At 41.3% G+C, this 14971-nt stretch overlaps 1 protein-coding gene across 2 annotated transcripts in view; it reads left to right on the forward strand.

Annotated features, from left to right (window-relative positions):
* The first annotated feature begins 2644 nt into the window (after window positions 1-2644).
* Window positions 2645-14971, forward strand: part of bnc1 (basonuclin 1) — a 19381-nt gene continuing 7054 nt past the window's right edge. Inside the window, exons 1-3 of one of the 2 annotated variants that reach the window (XM_015397854.1) lie at window positions 2645-2911; window positions 9885-9987; window positions 10479-10714. In XM_015397854.1, coding sequence (XP_015253340.1) covers window positions 2903-2911; window positions 9885-9987; window positions 10479-10714 — 348 coding nt within the window. In that variant the 5' untranslated portion in view covers window positions 2645-2902. Of the gene's footprint in view, window positions 2912-4834; window positions 5021-9884; window positions 9988-10478; window positions 10715-14971 lie in introns of those variants that run through there. The other variant, XM_015397853.1, reaches the window with a different exon arrangement.

The raw sequence follows: 14971 nt of genomic DNA on the forward strand, positions 1-14971 counted from the left end.
GGAGCACACCACACACACTTGTCCAAACTTGCCATGTAATTTGTGGATTAGCAGTTGTCTCTAATGGAGGAGACCTTCTGAGCAGCCCCTCTGCAGCCGAGAAAAATGACGAGAAGAGATGGAAACAGATGCTTGAGATGAACTCAACTTCTTCATGAGCGATTGTGCTCTTCATCATCTTTGTTTTCCTTCTTTCTGAACTGATCATCCAGACAGTCCACCAGGCATCAGTCATTCAGACTCCTATGATAAACAGAAAGAAAAAATAAGACATGGAGATTTTCTAGATCTCCACCTTTAACTCATTGAGTTTCGAGGTGTAACTCTGTGATGAAAGTTGGTGGGGACACTCTAAGGTTGGGGACTGATGGACCTACAGTTAGTTGCACGTTGCATATCCATAGAAATCTGTTTCACCTTTAAATCCGCAGCTCTCCCTACTTCTCTCTCTGCTCTGTTTAAAATAATTTATGAACCTCTTTGCTAATATAATGATGCCAGCGAGAAAATTTCAAGATATGTAGAAGCTCTGCAGTCTGATTCTGTCTGCTCAAGAAAACGTGTTAATTTTAACCTGTAACTGGGAGAAATGGTCGTCTGAGAAGCCAAGCTTTTTTTAACTAGTAAAAGAGAAGAGTAGAAGAACAAAGTATGTTTTCTCAAGCTTCTTGCATTATAATACTAACTTCTATACACTTACAATCTGTGGACATTTTCAGCTGAAAAAGCTCTGTATGTCTAAGAAACAGATTTTTCGGTGGCATCCACGTTTTTTTTACCACCCCATGTCTTCTCTCTTTTACTTAAACATCGAAGTAGATACTGGTTAAATTCCCTGAGTGCTGCTGTGTGTCTCTCCTCCAACCATGTAGCTACTCTGTACATCAGTGAAAGCAACAAATCCCATGATGTTACATCGAGAGGCGGGACACAGGAGCAGCGGGAGAGATTTAAAACTCTTTGACCACAGATAACTGCACCCAACCTCCGTTACCTTTGGGTAAACGAAGGAAGGGGGGAAAAAGTGTAGATTATTGGTGTGAACATGTCCACACCAGTCCTTCATAAAGTTACGCCTGTGGTGGGAACAGACACTCTGGTTCAGGTGATGATGGAGCCACTGTGAAGTGTTAGCTGAGCCCACATCACCAAACTTCTGCTCAGTAATGGGCCCATCACTACCACTAAGCAAAAATTGGTTTAAAAGACCTTGTTAAGACGACTTGATTTACCTCCAAACGACGTCAACAATTGAAAAGCGAAATGTCGTAATGTCCAGATCGTTGAAAACTGGTTTTATGACGTGTTTTTGATGTCTATTATTGGACTAAAAAAGGACAAAATCTGACCAACCAAAACAGACCAAGTTTCATCAATGATTTTTGGACAGAATCAAGACTATGATGGACCGACCAGATTTAACATAAAAACCAACGTCTAAATGATGTCTCCTTCAGCAGTGTGTCGCAGTTAGCTTGTCGCAGCTTGGCTTCGGGTGCAAACCAACAGACCGTCGCTCAGAGCTACAAACTAGCGTGCTGGGATAGTGTCCGAGGTGTGCCAGGCGTTATGGACGGCACTACAGCCAAAGTTTCTGCCATTAGGTACCAAACAGGAAATACACATTGTGTAGAGTGGATGCCTCCTGTCTGCGGCACTGTCTGCGGTCACCTACATTTTTGGGCAGGTTCACCAGAGTGTCTGGTGGGGGGCATATCTGTGTTGACTGCAACACACGCAGACAACCTGGTTTCTGAGCATAAACCAGAATTTAGGTGAGCCCACATCAAACTTCTGCTCGGTAACGGTCCGTCACTACCCACCCAGCAAAAATTGGTTGAAAAGACATTGAAAAGGCGAAATGATTTACATCCAAACGACATCTACCTACGGTTGAAAGGCAATCCTTCCGGAAGCAGAACCACGCTGCCTCGTCCCCTCAGCTTGTTAGACCAACAGTTTTATTTCGGGACAGAGGATTCAGATCACACTCTGTGCGTGTTTTGGTTCATATTTAACAGTCGTTTTGCTGTGGACCTCGCCGAGCAGACAAGCTCTCCGTTGCCATGGATACTGTATTTTCTGTTAGATATATTAAGGTTTGAGCCTTTTTCTGTCTTTGTTTAGTTTTCTAAATGAAGATTTAGTTTGGAAGTGAGCCAGAGAGCAGAGGAGAGGCTTGCTGAGAAGTCCCCCTCTTCCTGAGAAACACTCCACAGAGACACCTACACATTCCTGACGGCACAAGGCATGACTTGTTACGGAGGCTCTTCACAGCGACGTGTTAAGGTGAGAGCAGGCGCTCACCACTGGGCTGTGTGCATCCAGAGGGGCAGCGTTGATTTAGGGGGGGGGGGGAGTCTCCCCTGTCTGCATTAGGAGAGCCTCCAGCCTTTGTGATTCCTTTTGATCAAATCACTGTGAAAGATGAGTGTCATGCCCTCTTCCAGCCAGCTGTGAGGGGACTGCCCTGTGACGGGGGAGGGGGGTAGACATGTCTGGGGCTGCGTTCTGAGAGGGCGCACACACCTCCATGTGTGTGTGTGTTTTCTGTGGTGGCTGGGGAGGGAGCAGGCAGCTCCTGAGGTGAGAATGCTGAGTGGGAGGATCTCATTCCAATCCCCTGTGCCCAGTTTACACACACACACACACACCCCCACACACACTGAACATCTTGAGTAGTTTAGAGGGAATCCACTGCAACATTACAGGAGAAAAAGCACGGGAGGCGCATGTGTGTAGCCAGAATAAAGCTGGTTCCTTTGGACTGACTGCCTGTAGCTGTTTGGATGTTTCTTAGGAGAGAAGAAGAGAGCATGAAGCTCTGCTAAAGGAGGACTGGAGGGACTCCCAGAGCATGGCCAAGTCCAGCGTCTCCATAGAAACGTCCCACTGAGCGACCATGGCTGAGGTAAGGCACTCAGCGCTTCTCTTCAGAACCAGAACCGGGAGGAGGTTTGATGTCAGAGATCTGGTTCCTTCTGAAGCCAAAAGTTTAACTCTTCTTGATCCCCTTTGATCATTTTTTAGAAACTTTTTCTTAAATGCCTTCAGAACAAAACAGAGAACAGAGCATCTTCAGCAGAACTTTGATCAGAATCGAGGATCCGGATGTTTAGAAGGATGCAGAACAATATGAAAAGTATTTGCTAAAAACAACCTTCCAATGAGGCAAAAAGGATGCGGCACTTTGCTGCGTTCAGCTTCGGTTCTCTGTGGATTATTTCATCCACAGATTCATTAAATATTTCATTTCTGGTCACCTGAAAGTTTTTGGGATGAAACGTGTTTTCTTCTTTACAGTGAAAGTCAGTTGGTGATTCTGAGCTTATTGTAGGAGAAGCCTTTCTGGGGTGACCAGGGCCTGGTCCCGATCCGACATGTTGTCCCGATCCGGCAGGTTGTCCCGATCCGGCATGTTGTCCCTCAGAACCCGTTAGAGAAGGTGAAGCGTTTTAGCTGCAGCAGTGGGTGAGCAGCTCTAATGCAGCAGCAATGTTTCCATAAAAGCTTGAGCAGCAGAGCAAGGAAATAATCTCTGATCAACGGAACAAGAACAAATGGAAATCTTCATGTTCCGATAAAAAAAAAAAAAAGACCTCAAAACTGAACTTCCAGATATGTTTGTATTCACATAAAACTAATATCTAAATAAGTCATTTTTGCCTAAATTGAGGATGTAAGTGAGACACTTTGCCAACGGTACAAGAAATGTTACATTTAAAATAAGAAAAAACTATTGTACTGTCTAATTTCAAGTGCATATTATCTAATTATCTCATTTAAATTTCATTGGCAGATCATCTTATTTACCCACTCTAATAAAGGATAAATACAATTAATTTAAGACATTTTGACTTATATCTAGATAGTTTTTGCATTGAAAATACTTTAAAATCAATCAAGAATAAATCCAAACATAATTCCTTCCTCTGAGCAGGTCAGTAAACAGCCTGTAAACCAAACGGCTGATCTGGGCCCTTAAATAGGATCATATTTTTATTCTGAAATTCAAATAACAAAAAAAAAGTTTGATTTTTTTCCTTAAAGTGCAAAACTAATTATTCAGATTATTTTACCCACAAACTGAAATCAAACAGCAAAAAACTAAATTTAAAAAAGTCCTATTTTCTTTAAACAAATGTATTTTTCTTGAATTGAGGAGGTAAGTGAGACACGTTGCCAATCGAACAAGACATTTATGTTTATAATAATAAAAATCTATTAGATTGTCTTATTTCAATTGCATATTATCTAATTATATCATTTTAAGAGTAAAAATACTAATTCCACTAGCAAATAATTTTTTTAACCTACTTTATTCAAGGGTAAATACACTTGGACTCACACCTTTTTTTCATGGAGATAAAGAGATTAGATTTTTAAACATGTCTGATGAAAATAAGGAACAGCGACATGACAGAGAAGCTTTATTTCTGCTAATTTCTCCATTTTTTTCTTCCCTCTGTTTAATTCTTTGGGCTGTGAACAGAGAAGACTGGGACTTGGGGCCGTTGTCCATCCGTTTTGAGCACAGTTTCCCTCTCTAATGTGGATCATCAGCTGCTTCAGCCCATCAGGGTCTGTCTGTGACTGGATGAGGAGCTGGAGGGGGCTGCCTGAGCCTTTTACCCCCTCAGCGTCTCCTCGAGCTGTGATCTGGCCCTGCTGGCCCCTGACTAACTCTGCAAGCCCACCAGTATGCTCTGGCTGCGCACCGTAGTATCTGCACCGCACAGCCACCAAAAGGCTTGTAAGGATTTGTCAGTCAGATGTGACCAGATTGGGAAGAGGCAGGAGGGGGGTGGGGGGGGGTGTGATATTAATCTGATCATAGCTGGAAGCCAGACTCTCTCAGACTGGGTGTACCAACATGTTCCCCTCATTTCCTCGCAGCCAAACCCTCCCTCTGCCTCTCTAACTTCCAGGACGCTCTGCCGTCCGTCCGTCCTCGCGCTCACAGATCTCTGTCCTGAAGGTAGTTTTGGAAGAGGCCGGCCCTGCCCTCATGGAGCTGCAGGTAAACCTTTACCTAACCTCTGCCACTGCTGCAGAGTAGCTAACTACTGGAAAAACGCTCTAAAAAGAAATAGAAATGTCTTAACTTTAGTTCATCTAGCCTTAATTTAGGTTATCTGCCAATGGAATTAATATTTTTACTCTTTAAATAAAATAATTAGAAGAATGAGAAATTAAATAATTCATTTTTTGTTTCTTATTTAAATGTAAATTGTCTTCTTCTATTGTATAAGTATTTCACTTACGTCCTAAATTCAAGAACAAATCATTTAACTTATTTAGATTTAATTTATTTGCTGTATGTACTTCAGTACTTTTCTTGAGTATCTTTACTTTATTACATTTCTAAGCGTGTACTTGCCAGATAACAGAAATTAGGAGTGAATCTGGTAGCCACTGATTTAGAGATTTAATGTTATTTGTTGCCATGTGGCCAAGTTGTTCACCAGGATGAGTCTCAGAGCAGAGTTATAGTTTCCAATAGATTCAACATTTAACCTCTATTCTATAGAGGAAGAATGATTAGAATCAAAACTCTCCCCTCTTTTCTTTTTGGTTGGTTTTTAAAGAAGAACTAATAATAAAATATCTGTCCTTAGTTTTGTGGTATTTTGATGCTGCAGTTCTATCCAGGTGGTGTAGAATCTATAGCAGGGTGTTCTATGCTTCAGTACATCAGGTGGTTTCTGAAATTACAGGATCTTTAAAATTACTCCGAAAATTAGACAGAAAAGTTCTGATATTAAAATTAATTAATTTGCCTTTTTGAATAGTTGAGTACTTTTAAATGCATGTACTTTTAAATACTTAAGTATTTTCAAAGTGAGTACCTTCGTACTTTAACTTCAGTAGATTTAAGATATGACTGAGTATAAATACTTTAACTGAAGTAGTACTTTGTCCAGCAGTGGTCTGTTCTGTGGATCATGCTGGGCGGCTGCTGACTGACTGACTGACTGACTGCAGGAGAATTTCTCCCGGCTGCCTAAAGCTCTGCAGCCTGTCTCTACATGCTGCGCTCATTTCTTTAAAAAGAAATGAGCCATCTCCATTTTAAACCAACTTCTTCCTCCTTTTTTGAGCTTTAGATAGAAGCTGGACAGAATCAGACAGTTTCTGTTTTTGCAATGGATTGAAAAATGTGTACACCAGAAAAACGAGCTCGAAATAAGTAAAAAAATATCTTACTTTAAGTGTATTTACCTAATTGGAGTACACAAATTAGATATTTTGCCAATGGAATTAGTAATTTTACTCTTAAAATAAGATCATTAGATAATATGCACTTGAAATAAGACAATGCAAATGTGTTTTCTTATTTTAAATGTAAATTGTCTTGTTCCATTGGCAAAATGTCTCTTTAACTTCCTCAGTCCAAGAACAAATACACTTATTTTAAGAAAAAAATGACTGATCTAGATTTAGATTTGCAGTGTACAGATGTTTTCTGACTGCAGCTTTATTTTATCCAGATAAATTGATCTGTGTGGAAAATGATGTACATTTTTCTCTGTTGATTAAAAACTGACTTTGTTTCGCTTTGTGATTGTTTCCTCATTCAGTAAAAACACAGCCACGTTGCTGAAGTCTGAATAAAAAACACGCTGAAATGTGAACTGATGTGTAGGATTTAATTTAAGTTTTGGTTTTATTAACATTGCTGTTTTGGTTTGAGCAGAGGTGTAGAAGGCAACAGCAGATTTAGATTCAAAGTGCCTCAGGAATAAAATAGTGAACATTCTCACTTTATCAGCTTAAATTTCTGATCAAGTCTTAAAATTATTTCTTTGCTGTTTTTTGTGTCTGGATTTTTATCAGTCAAACATGATAAATATTCAGACACAAAGAAACCTGATGGTTTCTTTGTGTCTCTGCGAACAGTAGGGCGTGAGAGCGTGTTCCTCCTTCTCGACGTTAGCTTCCCAGCAGGTTAGCTCCTGCCTGTTATCCTGGACTCGCCCAATCAGAGCGGCCTTTTCCCTTCCTGTCATCCAGGCTCAGGCCAGGAGGACATCAGGACTTTTTCCTCCTTTTTTCCATACCTGACCGCGGCTCCTCATCCGACCTATGCAGCGTGAGCAGCACTCAGGCTGTCATATAAAAAGCTTTATGGTTTAACAGAAACAAAGTACTGATAACCTGAGGATCAGAAGACAGGAATCCTGCAGACTTCCTCCTCTGAAAGGTTGCAGGTGATGCTGAGGAGCTCTGCCAGCTGCAGACAGCGAGATGTTCACAGCCTCACAAACACATATGAACAAACCTTAACGGCCATCAGGAAGTCAGTTACCTTAACTTGAACCCTGAAACTTTTTGATCCGCAGTTTTCCTGCAGACACTGTTCGTCTGTCTGTGATCAGTGGTTTCTGACAGGTAAATGGACGGGTCGGTTCGGGTCTCGCTGATGGGCCTGAATGCGAAGAAGACTGCAGGCAGTAAGCTGTGGCTCTGAGGCTGAGTGACCGGCTTCATTCTGAGCAATTAGCATCTCTGTCACTTGCTTCCTTCATGCAGCCCAACAGCTCCTGCTTTGTTGTGACAATGGCAAAGAGGAAGAGCCAGGCCCAGCCCCGCCAGGCCTGGTCAGGCCAGGCCAAGCCAGGCCAGCGCGGGGTGCCATACTTCCTCCCATTCTTCTTCTCCTTCTCTTTGTCCTCCTCTCAAAAAGTCATGAAATGAATCCCTAATTAAGACGAAAGAAGGGCGAGCACAATTAAGCATAATGTGTGTGTGTGTGTGTGTGTGTGTCTGTGTGTGTGTGGTGGGGGGGGAAGTGCGGGGGGGAGTGTTTTTTTTTGGGGGGGGGGTGTTAGCTGGAGCACACAGATGTGTGTGTGTGTTTGGGAGGGTTGATCTAGGGTGTGTGTGTCCACAGTGGGCTGGGATTAGGCTAATTGCGCTGATGGGGTTCTTATGCTCTCATGCCTCAAGGTTGTACTGAGGAGCCTGGTTCTGGTGGTTCTGGTCTCGATGCGTTAAACGTTCGGCTGTGGACCCATGAAGATTAACTGGTGTGTATGACGGTCAGGCAGCTTTTCATTCTCTCTCATGATGAGAGGCTAGAGCCAGGGGAAACCATGTGGTTGTAGATCCTAAGGACTTTGATCGCAGAATCAGTCCCTGACCCAGCCAGGAGGAGGCCGGCGACCCATCCAAACCAGCCTTCACTCCTCCTGTGCCAGAGAAGAGGGAAGGAGCATCAGCAAGGAGCTAAGCATTCTGCTCGTGTCTGCTACAACCCCACTGATCATCTATTATAGATGCAGAGGGAGAGAGGCGCTGGAGTGGAGCCATTCCAAGGTTTCTGCGTGAACCACTAAGAAGAGAGCAGCAGCTTTGATCAGGAGGATGATGAAGCTTTTTTTTTCCTCCTGCACTGAAACATCTTTCCATGTCCCTTTTGTTAAGGATGCAAAGAGCTGCAGCTCCATGAAGGAGAAATCCCACTTCGTTCTGATCAGGGGGTGTGTGCTGCACTCCTCCATACAACCGTCCTCTTCTGCAATCGTAAAATGAATGACAAACATTTATTTAGCAAATCGATTAATCTGTCGATTATTTTTCAATTTCCTTTAACGATCAATAATCAGACAGCAAAAGGTTCTTTAAAGAAAATTTTTAACCAAATTAAACCAGGTGAAAGAAAAACATATTCTCTAGAGGAGTAATAAATATAAATAAAGCAGAATGACGTGATTTTTTTTTAATCTTAAATGCAAAATGCTTACATATTTTTTCAAAATTTTTCTATAATTGCTGCTCAAGGTTGGTTGCTCTACCAGCTAAAGACACATTTTAAAGTCTCTATACTCCACTTAATGATTTATCGATTAGTCAATTAGTTGACAGTTATTTCTATAATCACTATTAATTGTTTCAGCCCTACATTTATTCACAGGATAAAGGACGGGATTATTGTTATGTCTCTGTCAGGGTTGGAAGTTTCTTCTGGATGGCTTTTTTTCCCCGGGATTTTTCCAATTTGTTTTTTCCCTGCTGGAAGAAACAGTTTCTTCAATTTTCTATTTAATTCATTTCTATAGCTCCAATTCACATCAGGTCACTTTCCAGTTCACCAGATCATCCAGTCAGATTGATTCAAAGTTTTCTATCTAAGGAAAACCAGCTGATTGCATCGACTCATTGACTCTTCAGCAATCCCTCACACTAAGCATGCTTGTAGCGACAGTGGAGAGGAAAAACTCCCTTTGAACAGGTAGAAACCTCCAGCAGAACCAGGCTTAGTGTGAGCGGCCATCTGCTGAGGCTGATTGGGTCTCATTTTCCATCTTCCAGTGTCTTCTGGAAAAACTTGGAAGTTCAACATTAGTGGAATGTTTTATTTCTTCTGTTGAATATTCTGCCTTAAGCAGGCCCAGATCCAGCAATATTCCTGGGGTGGCGTTCAATATCTATAAAGCAGGGAGGTTTGAGGGCATGAATAGCAGAAGACCTGAAAGAAAAGAAAGACAGCTGGTCGAATCTGAGAATACAAGAAAGGCTAAAAGTAAATGATCACTTCTGTATTAATATGTCTAATTCCCTTATGGGTTTTCTCAGGTGGGTTTTCCCTAAGGGTGTTTGTTACTTTGCAAGTTTTGCGACCATTTGTTATTTATTCATCTAGATTTGTATTACATAAATGTATTAAATTATATAAATACCTAATTTGTATCACTTTGTCTTTTCTTATAAAGATTTCTCCTCATGTAGCTTTCAGGATAAAGTGAGATGACTTTTCAATTGACCCGTCCCAGTTTCTTCCAGAAGAAATGGAAAAAATACCCTTTCTTTTAGTTTTTTTTTCATGAAAATGAACGTAACTCTGCTATTAAGAGCTGATTTCTGTTTCCTTCTGGTTTCAGGCTATCTGCTGCACCTTGGTGAACTGTAACTGTGACAGCTTTAAGCCCGGGAAATTGAAGAGGAGACAGTGTGAGAGCTGCAAGCATGGCTGGGTGGCCCACGGTGAGCGAGGAAACATCCACAGCTTCAGGAACGCTCAAACCGTCTCCTCTGGAGGAGTCTAAGAACTCAGACTCACTGGTTCGTTCAGATGATCATGGCCCGACTAATCCTGGAAGGACCATCATCCAGAACTAGAACGTTCCAGAGTTTCTACAAAAACCTTTTCTGCACATGAGAATAATTTCTGTATTTGTAGATCAAACATTACTTGGAGTTATGGAAATATGCAGAAATATGTCTGAATTTTCATTAAGCAGCAAAGTATTTTTAGAGATTTCTCTTTAATCTAAACCCCCCCATCCCCCGCCCCTGTATTCCAATCAGTTTATTTTCATATGGATCTATATTTTAGCAATATCCCAAGGTACTAACTCACTCCCTGAACCATTTCCCAACACCTACAATCGTTTTCCTCCTATTTTATGAACCATTTTTTTTGTAAAACTCTTCCTTTATATCTAATCCAGAACAATGTGGTCCATTTGTTTTAGCACTCAGCAAGCTGAAGGTACACCACATGTTCCAGAGCAGCCAGGTGGAGATTGTGCACTCCAATGTGGTGTTCGATATTTGCAGCCTGATGCTGTACGGCACCCAAGCCATCCCCATCCGGCTCAAGATCCTCCTGGACCGTCTTTTCTCTGTCCTGAAACAGGAGGAGGTCATCCAGATCCTCAACGCACTGGACTGGACCCTGCAGGACTACATCAGAGGATATGTGCTCCAGGTGAGCGTGGTGAAATGCCTCCCTCCTCTGATCAAATGGGTCAACTCTAAAGAAATGTGGAAGCCAGTTCTGATTGTAGACGAGTCATACAAAATCCTCTTCGTGCAGCAGAAGCAGGAAGTAGTTCTGCACTATGCGTCCTGCAGCTAGGTTTTGCAAGGTACAACTTGTCTGACTCCACCATGTGGCCCTGCTTGCAGTGAGACAGAACCGCTCAATCAACCAGAATAGCTTTGAGTTCAGAGCAGAAGAAAATTTGCGTTGCCTTGAGGCGGAAGAAGGCCAGACTCCTACTTCAGTTTCTGCAGGGCAGAGTAGGTTGGAACCAGGATAAGCTGGTGTTTTGTGTTGGGCATTAAACAACATTGGTGGAAAGTAACAAAGTATATTTACTAGATTACTGTACTTAAGTACTTTTTCTGAGTTCCACACACACTGGAAAAAGTCTAACCTTGGTAAAATAAAAAGAAATTATGTCAAGATATCACATCTATAATATTTGACTTCCCAGAATCTGATGATTATTTTATGTTCATGTAAACAATAATTCTGCACTTGTTGTGCAAAATGATATCCTGCAGATAACGAATAAAAGAATAACTAGAACTGGAGTTATAGTTAATTATTTAACTTATTCAAAATCGGAGGAGAAATCAGGTTAGGGTTCTTAGTTGAATAATTGTAGCTTAAATTTTCATTCTTACCAGGGTTTATGGCTTTCACCTCTGGATGGTTCCTGGACCGGCTGTTAAAATCCAGTTATCCAGACCAATCTATTGACCCAGGCTAGGTTATCAGCAGAGCTATTAATTATCAATCAAAGAACATTTTTATCTCTGTTTATTCACACTGTTACCAAAGGAGGGTGGATCTGGCCTGAGTGATAAACCATCCGCTATATGGATTACAAGACCTCTACAAGTTAAATAATGATGTCTTTATTCTAATAATTCAGGATTACAAAAATCTCACATCTATGTAAAACACTACACGTTATTAGAAAATAAACACGAGGTAGACTAATTGACTAAATGGGGGACGCACGGTCCGGCTTCAGCTCTACCCGGGTCCGTCTTCACCAAGGGTCCTTTCTCGGAAAAGTTTTAAGTCAGTTTGATGCTAAAGCAGGGGGCTTGATGGGCTTTGGTGGAGGAAGGTTTACTTACGGAGACTATCAGGCAGAGGCGTCCCCCTGCCGATAGGCCGTGATGTTTGTAGGGAGGTCCTCACAAAGGGGGGAAACTCAGCTCAGCGTTCAGCTCCAGAGATTTCTGTCTCCCCAGTTCACTATGCACGATGGGACACTGCGATCCGTGACTTTTGACGTAGGTAAAATGAACGCTACTTCCAGTTAGCTTTCTTTTAGCATTTCACTTGAAAAAGGGCCTCTCCTTACAGGCGATGAAACCCAGGGGAAGAGAGAGATTGAGCTCGCGCTCTGAGTTTTAAACCATGAATGATGAAGGGGTATTTCCTGTTGAAGTATCAGCCTCCTCAATCACCTTCATCGAATTGATTTGGGCTCCATTGTGGCATTATATCCCAACACACTTGACGCAACTTATAATTTTTGTCCTGTTCCAAATGATTTTCAGAACCTTTCAGTTGATGAACCAAACTATTATATTGATATTGAACCAACCTAATGTACTTACCAGTGACGGCCGGGTATCCAGGATTTAACTCCAACTAAACTCCACACTGAACCTTCAAGCAATGTTTGTTTAGCTCTGGATGTAGCCCGGTGGAACGAGCGACGGCTTTTGTCTAGCTAACGTTAGCGATTCATTGTCATAACGTTATCGGGTAAATGCGTAAACCCTCTTAGACGTCAGCTAGCTAATATTAACTACTTACCTAGCCAGGTATAACATTGATTATATGCAAATACTTTTCCTAATTGCGTTTATTTATGGGCAAAATCCACCCGGGATGTAGAGACGACGAAAATGGCGCTCTCTCACGGTCTGGGACTTGGATTTTATCACGTGATCTGACTGCAGCGTGCAAAGCACAATTCACATTTGACTCAAACAAAAGAAATTACCTGCAGGTCATGAATAAATATATATTGAGAGAAATCCAAAAACTTTGTTTTGGGTTCTTTGTACTTCTATTTAGTTCAGGTTAAATCAAACTTTACGTCTCAAAATCCAAAAAGAATGAGTTACACAATAAAATCAATAATTTTATCGCATTTACAGTGACAATCATTAGTTTGAATGAAGCGCTACATGTTTCAGTGCAGTGAGAAACTCAGAGCACTGTCCTCTTTAATTTTGGTAAAATATTTGGCAAATTTAGGTAATTTTTATTAAAATAAGAAATAATAATATAATATCTGTCCTTATTTTTTGTGGCATTTTTTTGCTGAAGTTCTTTCCAGGTGGTGTAGAATCTATGGCACGTGGTTCTAGGCATCAGTACATCAGGTGGTTTCTGAAAATAACAGGTTCTTTAAAATTACTCTGAAAATTAGACAGAAATGTACTGATATCAGAAAATGTCATTTGTATTTTGGAATACTTAGATACTTTAAAATGCATGTACTTTTGAATACTTTAACTTGAGTAGTCTTTGACCGAGTAAGTTTTACTTGTTGTTGAATACATTTTGACTATGAGTATTAATAATTTCACTGAAGTAATACTGGTGAGTACTTTGTGCACCACTGCTAAACACAAACCAGTGCTGGGGTATCAGAACGCGCTCTTCTAGATACTGTGGGATGGCCCAAAGGGATATATAATGAATGGTCTTCATGTCACCAATCGTTGTGGTTAAATTAGGTCAGTCACAAGAATGGTTTTATTGAGCCATTTATATAAGCAAAATCTGAAAACCTTAACTCTTCCTGACTGATTGTCAAAATATATGCCTAGATATATTTGAGGGATATCATATGAATCATTTGATCAAAGTTTTATTTATTTTTTCTTTAAAGGAAGGAAGGAAAGCCTTTGGAGATGAAATGTTCCCAGTTTACTGGCGTATTCCAATTTACTGGGAACTTGGTTCAGACCAGTCTCCAGGCGCGGCTCATAGATTTGTAAATATCATGTCTTTTGCTCAGGAATCTGACTGAAGCTGATGCCAAGATGACTGAGCGCCAGACTACAGGCTCACTGACAGCACAAGATCTCATTTCAATTTGTGCATCATCAAAAATTCAAATTGGGATGCATTTGATTTAAGTTAGTGGATTTAGGAGCAAGAGCAGAGTCCGAATCCTCGACAGACACCCAACGAATGCTTTGTGATAAAATATTCATGGTGGTTACGGCATGGAGCCGCTCTTCCATTTCAAAGGCCCTCAAAGTCAGATGTGATTAGAGCTGGCCGGAGACCTGCTGGATCAGGGAGGCTCTGTCTGATGCAGGGCGTGTGTGTGACGGATGTTATGAACATCTTTATTTTCGCATAGAATTTCAATTGTGTGTGGGTTCTTGTTTTTCATTTATTATTTCTGGAAAAATAGCATGTTGCGGGGACTGACTGGCCCTGTTGGGGCCCCGAAGCCTGGACATCACGAGGTATTGCTGTTTTGGGGTCGGGTCACGTTTAGGACTAAAATGTGACCTGAGTTTAGGATTGAGTAGAGTGGCGGCTGGTGGAGTCTTCTCCAGGGGAGACTATAAATTCAAAATAGATGTATACCAAAAACTAATCAAATGTATACGAAGTTATCACAACAATATATTTACATGAATGTCAACAACACAATCCAACATTTTAAACTGTTCTGCAAAGTGCTTTAAATCAGTCCTAGCTGTCTTTATCCATGCTGGGTCAGATTATAAAGTTTGAAAAAAGAGGCAGGGAAAGCAGAATACAGCGTTAGCCTTGCTGCATGCAGTTAGCCAAGCCTTATTGTTAAATAATTCTATAAACCTGTCAATCAGCCGCACTTTCTAACAGACGACAGTGACGTCAGCGCTGTGGAGGGAGGTGGTGTGAAAATAAAGGTCCTCTCAGCCCTGGCAGCAGGAGAGCTGCGCCCCAAGATTCTCCGATCTTTGGCATCGAAGAGGAGCTGCTGTGCATGGACAACTTTTAACCAGAGTCTATGGGCAAAGACTTTTGCGCCCCAAGGCAGAAATTGATTGGTTTATTGACTTTATTGATCTAATAGTGGAGAAATGTACCCATTACATCAGCTCAAACAGTGAAAAAGAAGGAGAATGTGCCAAATGAAGAAGAGGTGTATGGGAGTATATACATTTTATACAGTGCATCCATATATATATATATATATAT

The sequence above is a fragment of the Cyprinodon variegatus genome, unplaced genomic scaffold (assembly GCF_000732505.1).
Source record: "Cyprinodon variegatus isolate N-32 unplaced genomic scaffold, C_variegatus-1.0 Scaffold892, whole genome shotgun sequence".
Taxonomy (NCBI): domain Eukaryota; kingdom Metazoa; phylum Chordata; class Actinopteri; order Cyprinodontiformes; family Cyprinodontidae; genus Cyprinodon; species Cyprinodon variegatus.